Raw genomic sequence first — 8,548 nt, forward strand, 5'->3', positions numbered from 1 at the left:
ATTGATCGGCCGCTGTATGTATTGTTGGCTGAGAAGGGGGGCGCCACCCACCTGCGCTGTGTACGCAGTAATGGTGCATGCGCCCCACCCCCTGAGAGGAAGTCGAGGAACACCACCAGCGTTTTACCCCACCACCACCACCCCCACCCTCCCTTCCGCCTCACCTTGTCTCCCCGCCTTATCGTGCAACGTCACACATACACAGTCATACGCGCAGACACATAAGCACGTGCTCCTACGGGCTTGCCCCCGCTGGCCAACTCAGCCCTGTCAACTCCCTCCACCCACCCGCGCACGGCGGTCCCTCCAAGGCACCCACTTCCACATTGCACATGGGGGCTTCGTCTCTGGGGTCTTTGGTTGCCAAGGCCCAAAAAAGGTACTGTATATGCTCAAGGCCCCTGAACCCCCTCCTCCTCCTCCTCCTCCCTCTTTTCCCTATGGTGAGCGCACACACACACACAGCGCAAGCAGCACGAGCCAGAAAGGTCCGTAGTGCACCGCTTCGTGAGCTACCAGGCACCACAGCACGTTTCACATCTGTCAGTTTCTCCTCCCCAACTGCCTTCAGCCGCACCCCCTCCCCCCTCTCTCTGCCTTCTCTCTCGCCACGCAGAAAACTCAAACAGCCGTGGTCGTGTGGCGCCGTCATCCCTCACACCAACGGATGGTCTAGGGTGTGAACTGGAGCTTCCATGCCGACATCATTGCCCGAATATCACGCGACACTGCAACCAACAGTGGCAGCCGGGAGTGACAGTGGCGTCCTCCTCTCGTACCCCCTTGACCCCTCCGCCTCTGCCGCCTCTGCCGCTGCTGAATTAGCGAGAAACTCCGCCCACTGTGCGAGCAACACCTCTATCGCTGTCTTTCTCTTCGCGAAGGAAAAGCTCCTCTTCCGCTATCCCGACACGGACCCCTTTGTCGTCGATGTGGCCGCGCAGGGCTGCCCCTCAACTTCGTGTTCTTCGGCCCCAACGGGGGGATGTGCCGCGTCTGCTGCCGCCGCGGCAGCAGACGCATCGAGCAAGAAGGCTTCGGGTGATAGCAACGCCTCTTCCACCCCCGGCACCGCACATACGTCTTCGTCTCGTGACCATCATCGAAGTCGTGGATCTCATGTCGAGCAAGCCAGGAAGGGGGGCGGTGGCGTCGTTGGAGGAAACACCAGCAGCGGTGGCACTTGCCTGGATCCGGACGATGCCAGCAGCGGACAGACGGCGGCCTTATCGATAAGCGGGAGTGGCGGTAGTCGACTGAAGAAGTCACCATTCATACACGTAACCATGACGATGGATGCGAAGGACAGTCATCACCATCACGGGGCCTGTCCGGATCCCAACGCGTCGGTCAGCAGCAGCAGCGGAGGCGTGGCACCGCAGCGCGGAATGCGGCGTCCAGCCTCGAGCTATTTGCTCGGTAACGACCACTTTAGTGGCAGTGGAGGCAGCTTCGGCCACGGACAGTCTGCTGTGTCGTCCGGTGGCGGTGGCACAGCCGCCGTAGAGGGTCGCCGCGGGCTCACAGCGAGGGGACTACCTGGTAACACCCCAGGGACAGTGACCCAAGCCCAGCAAACACCCCCTGGAGGCATGCGGCGTCCGCTGTCTGGTGCAGCAGCAGGAGCAGCGGCGGTCTCCTCGTCCACCAGTGGTCCTTCCAACGCGCGAAAGACGAACAATGCTTCCGCTGGGTCTGCGGCTGGTGGCGGCGGTGTTGGTGGTTCGGCATCGAGTGGCGGTCGCAACGGAGCCCCGCAACAACTGCAGCAACTGGCTGCAACCACGGGCGCTGCCACATGCGTCGGCATCGCCCCGAATGTCCTCATGCATCTCCTACGTGGGGCTCTGTGTGGCACCACCACCATCAACATGGTCAACTGCACCTTCCTCGTGTTTCCGTTGTTAATAGGGGCTGCCGCGCCGAACGCGGTCAGTGGACAGGACGGCAGAACAGGCAGCAGTACCGGCAGCTTTGCCTCCCTTGATCGTCTACGATTGCCACACCGCTCCGGTACGGCGCTCCTCGTAGTAGCAATGAAGGAACCAGACACGGACGTTGGCGCCATCACGAACTTCACGCAGTGCTTCGTGAATATCCTGTGTCGCGAGGAACACCGCTGTCAGTACGTGTCCACAGAGCTGGAGCGCATGGAGACGCTGACCAACCACTGGAAGGTCGGCGGCGCTGCGGCGCTGGCGAGCGCTGCGACTGCGACTGCAAAAAAGCGGCGGCCACATGGAGAAAAGGCCCATCAACAGCAGTTCGTGGCTGGAGGTGCCGGTGAGTCTTTCCGCGCCGACGCCAGCGCTGTGACTGCGCCATCACCGCGACTGGGCGTACAGGCATCGCGCGGCAGCAGGCCTGCGTCGGCGTCTGTCTCGCCTGCTTCAGATCGCCGTCATCGCGCCCTCAGTACGACAGAGGCACCGGCCGACAGTGCAAGTCCCAGGGGTGGCGATACAGACAGCAGCGCTGCCTCCTCTGACAACTACGACTACTTGTTTTCTCCTTCCCGACCCGCTGTCCGGCACACACGCGTGCCTGCTGCGGCCAGCGATACCGCAAACGAGAAGACCAACTTGACGAGCCACAGCGATAGCAGCGCTGCATCAGGGACTCGCATTACTCTGCGCTCTGGCTATATTGAGCAGCACCATCATCATCACTCGAGAGAGTCCTCACCTTCTGCAGCCTTACAGGGCAGCATCTCAGGACCCTTCCTGGGGTGGGCCGATCCGGACGACAACGCGGGCGGTGACGATAGCGCGCATCGTGAAGATGGCCGCGATGCAGATCATGTCCTCTCGCACTCCGCACTACCTTCCAATGGGAGAAGCGGAGAGCACAGCAGCAACCGCCCCGGCGATCCATCTCAGGCTACAGCTGCTTCGTCCCCTCTCACCGCCTCCGCATCGTCACATTCCTTGTACCAGCAGCTCGCGGTGCACGTGCGGCTAGCATACGAGGTGCTGCGCGTGGCGCAGTGTATTGACGTGTGGAACCGCACGATGCGTGGCGGGTGCAGGGCCGGCAACGGCGCCTGGGGCGGCGCCTTCGAGGGTAGCGTGTGGAGCAAGCGGACAAGTCGCATGACGAGCTGCGGTCGGGGCGCCACCGCTGCATTACGAAAACCGTGCCGGGGCCAATCTATAGCCGCGGCCTACGATGAACAGCAGCAGCTTACCTTCCCTTCCGCTGGCACGACCCTCGACGCTCTCCCAGAGGCACTCCTGATCAACCGCATGTTGTTGCTGCCCACGTCTCACCTCACAGGCACTGAGCGGCAGGAAGAGGCGCAGAGTCTGCGCTCCGCCTGCTCCCGCATCCACCCTTGCAGTGTGCTGACCATTGAGGCGGACCAGCTCACCGAGCAGCTGCAACACCGCTATCTCGAGATGATGGGGTGGCGCTACTCCAAGCTCGTTCCGCTGTCGACGGTGTACGCGCTGCTGCAGGCACTGCCGTCGCCGCGACGCGCGGGCTCATTTTATCGGAGTCTTGAACTCGCCTTGCTGGAGGCGGTGCAGCGACACCACGCCCGTGCCGCCGCAGCAGCGGCAGCGGCAGACAACGCCAACACCACCAGTGTGAGCAGCAGGTTTGATGTGGGTGCGACCGCCACCTCGGTAGCACAGGCAGACCTCCGCAGCAGTCGCGAGATGACCGACGAGGGCACGAATGCCTTTCACGCATCGGCGGCAGAGGCGGCGGCCACAACAGCTGCTGGGCTGGACTTCCTCGCGATGGAGATTATCGACTTCCTGCGCGTGAACGGTGCCATCTCTGTAGCGTCGGAGATGTATGTGTGCTTCACACACAGCGAGGTGACTCCGGTGGCATTGATGGATGCTGCCGTCGCACGCCGTCGTCGCCATCGCCTGAAGGCGGAGCGGCGAAAGCGAAAGGCTGCAGCAGCCGCAGTAGGCGCACTGAAGGAAAGCGGCGATAGTGACGCTGCCAGGCATGGGAAGCGCCGCCATCGCCCACACTATACAGCACATGATCTCGAGAAGGGCGCGGGAATAGGCAGCAACAACGAGATGGACTCCGGCTTCGCCGTGATGAGACCACGCCCGCAGTGGAAGACGATTAGCGAGTCAGCGAGCGCGAGTGAGGGTTGGATGTCGTTTGAGACGATGGACATCGGACCCACCACCGGTGCGTCGAGTGCAATGCCGGGGGCGGTTACGGACCCTTTTGAGGCCGTGTTGGACATGGAGACGGCGCCGGCGATGCTGGTGCTGCATATCCTCGAGCGCGTCGTGGACACACAGCAGCACCTCCATCAACGGCAGCAACAAGAGCAGTACCACTCCCTCGCCGTGATCGGCGGCAGTGAGCGCCGTGAGGAGACGGCAGCGCCAATAGAAAGCACAACAGGATCGCCAAAGACACACAACACGGCGGCGGTGGGTAGCGTCCTTGACCGTACGCCGCCGTCTTCGAGCACTGACGCGAGCGCGGTAGGGAATACCTCCTCCCATGGCGGCTACCGGACCGATGAGCAAGACACCTCGCTGCGGCCGTGGGGAAGCGGCAGAAGCACATTAGCAGCGGTGAACGCAACCCCCTCTCCGTCTCTGCACTTCGTGGCGAGCACGACCGCCATCAAAAGTGTTTCCCCCGCCTCCACACGTTGTCAAAGCAGCACCAGCACTCACGCCATGCCAACATCCGCGTCGCGGTCGAATGTGGCCGACACCGGTGCTGCCGCCACTGCGCCGCAGCCGATGTCCCCCCTCACAGTGCCGGGCCCGCTGTCAGTGTACTGTGCGTGGGGCTCGGCATGCCCTCTGTGTGAACTACTGGTGGCACATCCTCAGTGCTGGACAACACGAAGTCATCGTGGCTACACGCTGGGCTATTACACTCTCAATCCCGATCGACCTCGACATTACAGCAGCAGCCCCGCCATTCAGCTTGCCTTCCCGTCCCTCGACGAGAGCGTCTGCACGTGTGCACGGCACGCCCGCCATCTCCGCGACAGCGCAGATTTCACGGCTCTCATGCAGAACAGCTACACCGGGAACGGCAGCAGCAGTCTTCTGCACTCCATGCAACCGTGGTTCATGCGGCCGCGCATGTTCATCACCCCAGTCACAGCTGCCTACGGTATGTCTCCATACGAGGTATTTGAACGCATGTCGTATCACTGCAATCTGCTCAGTAGCGGCAGCGGACACAGGCAGCGGCTCCCGCAGCATCATTCATCGTATTCTCCCATGACTCGCGAGTCTGTCACCACGCCCACGCCGGTACTCGCAGTGAACAACACCAGCATTCTTATCGAGCCCGATCCTCGCGACCCCCTCATCTCTCGTGCCCAGGCACACCCACACGAAACCTCCATGCTCACGACAAGCCATGATGCGGTGGTTGGCAGCGCGAAGGAGCAGGCCCACACTCTCTTGCAGTGCGCCGACATTCCGGAAGCGGTCGCTGAGTACCTTCGCCGCTCCGCCGATGTCATTAAGCAGCGCCTCGACTACGCGCGGCGACAGCTGAGCCTCCTGGAGCGGTACGAGCAAGCGTGGGAAGAGCAAAACACTGCGCCTGCGAGGACATTATCCTTCGCGGCCACGGCCACCTCTGATGCCGCTCTTGACGCCGCCATAGCTACCCAGTCAGCAAGCTCCGCCGCGATGACCGTAGCTGAGCCGGTATCCAGCTCGGCGATACGAATGCCACCCGCGCATTCTGTGGAAGGTGCCGCCAGTTTCAGTGGCACTGTTAGAGGTAGTGGTGGTGGCCCTCTGTCCTCCTCCTCCTCCTCCGCTCCCGTCTCTGCCACAGTGAAGCAACTGGGCAGCTGTGCTGATTCCCTGCCGCGCTCCCTGCGCTATGGTGACCGCCTGCTTCCCCTGCTCACCGCCCCCAGGCCCCTCTCAAGTCGTGCGCTACTCTTTGACAGCACCACACCGGTCGCAGCTGACAGTGGCGCCGACGCGCCTGTACCACAACGCCAACAACCGCAGGGGCAACAACAGAACTACGCCAGCTCGACACACACCAACCCGGGTATGCAGGCCATCGCCGGCGCATCCACTGCCATACCGCTCGATGGGGTGGGTAGCTTGCTGGGGACGGAGCGCTCTCTCCCAGTGGAAGTTCTTCTGCAATACATGCTGCATCACGTCATCGCTCTCACTTGGGGAAAACGTGGACTTGAAGTTGACACGCTGGTGCGTCTCCTCGAGCACAACCTGCGCCGTCTGCCGCCGTTGCTCGCGAACCTGCCTTACATCCTGCAGCTGCGCAGCGCTGGATACACAAGCGCATCGGCCGTGGCGGCGTCAGCGAGTGACACAACGAGGAATGAAGCGGGCGCAGAGACCACGGCAGTCCTGTCCTCTGTCTTCACCACGGTGCACACGCGCATCGCCGCCCCGCAGCCCTCTTCCGCCCCCACGTTTGAGGCAACGCTCCAGAGATCCTCCCACTGCACCTCGCCAGACAGATTCATGACAAGCCCCTACAGCGCCATCTCACACGCCGCCGCCAGTGCCCGGGTCACGGAGGCGGAGAGAGAGCTGCTGCAAACCTACGAGGTGCTCGATCAACTGAGCTTGATGAGGCTTCTGTCGGCGTACGCAACGTGGCCTGTGCGCACGGTGCCGACGCTGTTGCTGCTGCACACAGTCGTGAACGAATTCAGTGACGTTCTCTACGTGGACAGCTCGACGGCGTGACGGCGATGCAGAGCACTGGAGCTTGCCCGTGGCCGCGCAGTGAGGCAAGCCCATTCACCACCACCCAATCTGTGTGTGTGTGCGTGTGTGTGTGTGCGTGTGTGTATGACCGTGTGTTGTATCACGCTGTTCTTCATTACTGGTCTTGGCTCTCTTGAACGTACAAGCAGTGGCCGTGTCTTGGTTGACTTCCTCGTCGATGGCGGCGATTATTCCGCTCCCATCTGAGAAGCGGCAGTCGTTGAGTCGTAGACGCACCCGCAGTGCACCACCGAGAAGCGGAAAACAGGCCCTGCAAAAGACGCCAGGGGACGTCGTCTCCCCCATCGCGTCTGTCACGGAGAAAGTGAGCGGCAACGACGTGGCGAGGCGAAAGACGGGAGGGGGGGGGACTGAGGAGCGACTTCTCTCCAGTGCAGCGCCTTTCTGCTTTGGCTCTCCCCCTCAGCTGTTGCGCCTCCACCTCCCATAAAACACATCCACGAGCACAACGCACGGCTTGCCTACCTCTCTACCCCTATGGCGCCTTCCCGTGTACTCGCCTCCCCCTCATGCATCTCCGTTCTCTCTCCCATCAGCATTCACACATACGCACCTACACGTCGACACGCCGGCCCGCTGCGTCCCACCCACTCAATAAAGAGCACAAGAACTCACAGTCACCCGTACGTGCGCGCCCGCCGCAAACACGCCAACAAGAGCCACTTTACATGACTTCTCCTCCTCCCCCTCACCGGTAGCCTTACCTCGTGCACGAGTAGTGGAGATCACTGTTGTCGCGAGTACTGCCTCGGCGTCTCGCTCGCGATCTGTGCCCCCGTCGAGTCTCTACTAGGTAGAACTCTGTAGCCCGACCCCCTCCTTTCGCCTCTTCTCTCCACCTGATTTCTCTCTTAGCCGCCGTGTGTGGACGTATTGATATACCGTGCCGTAGACCGTCTCCCCCCCCCTCTCTTGTATCGTCGCAGCCCCTCGTTGGCTCCTTTCCCTTGTTTGCACTTCTACGTTTCCCCCCCCCCCCCTCCCCTCCGCCCTCTCCCCCATTTTTTCCGCTTCTCTATTGCGTTTGAAGCAACGCACGCGCATCATCGAGACGACCGAATAACGTAAGGAGGGGGCCCCCGTCGAGTCAACAACAGCGCGCAGAAGGATGGACTCATCGTTGGCAGCTGCTGATGGCGGTGGTGCTGCTGCTGTGCGGTCTGGGCTGCATGTGTACTCTCAGGCGCAGGCTAACGCTGCCGCCTCCGGGACCACGGCGCTACCCAACAAGGCGCTGGACCATGTGAAGCAGATGTCGCGCAGCCAGAGCGACGCGCGGCGATCGGGTAGCAAGCGGGGTTTTGATGAAGCCACCGCAACGGACAATGTGCAGCAGCGCCGCCAGGATGGCACGGCGGTGCCGAACACCGCGCCAAACCAGGTGGTGGAGGTGATGGCGCCGCCGCCCAAGAAAAAGAAGGTGACGTACGCGCTGCCGCACCAGAACATGGAGGAGGGCCACTTCTACGTGGTGCTCGGCGAGGACATCGACGTGTCGACGCAGCGCTTCAAGATCCTCTCGCTGCTGGGCGAGGGCACCTTCGGCAAGGTGGTCGAGTCGTGGGACCGCAAGCGCAAAGAGTACTGCGCAGTGAAGATCGTGCGCAACGTGCCCAAGTACACGCGCGACGCCAAGATCGAGATCCAGTTCATGGAGAAGGTGCGCCAGGCGGACCCCGCCGACCGCTTCCCGCTAATGAAGATTCAGCGCTACTTCCAGAACGACAGCGGCCACATGTGCATCGTCATGCCCAAGTACGGCCCCTGCCTGCTGGACTGGATCATGAAGCACGGGCCCTTCAACACCGCTACCT

General features: G+C 62.1%; 2 protein-coding genes across 2 annotated transcripts; both read left to right on the top strand.

Annotated features, from left to right (window-relative positions):
* Positions 1-695: 695 nt before the first annotated feature.
* On the top strand, positions 696-6,692 carry LBRM_09_0400 (conserved hypothetical protein; the record flags this gene model as incomplete). Its single annotated transcript, XM_001562606.1, has 1 exon — positions 696-6,692. One exon carries the CDS (start codon positions 696-698, stop codon positions 6,690-6,692), a length of 5,997 nt encoding a protein of 1,998 aa, XP_001562656.1.
* A 1,150-nt stretch (positions 6,693-7,842) lies between these two features.
* LBRM_09_0410 (putative protein kinase) lies at positions 7,843-8,547 on the top strand (the record flags this gene model as incomplete). The annotated part of the gene is made up of 1 exon (XM_001562607.1): positions 7,843-8,547. A coding segment is annotated over one exon (705 nt), but the record flags the coding sequence as incomplete, so codon positions are not given.
* Position 8,548: the final 1 nt, after the last annotated feature.

The sequence above is a fragment of the Leishmania braziliensis genome, chromosome 9 (assembly GCF_000002845.2).
Source record: "Leishmania braziliensis MHOM/BR/75/M2904 complete genome, chromosome 9".
Classification (NCBI taxonomy): Eukaryota; Euglenozoa; class Kinetoplastea; order Trypanosomatida; family Trypanosomatidae; genus Leishmania; species Leishmania braziliensis.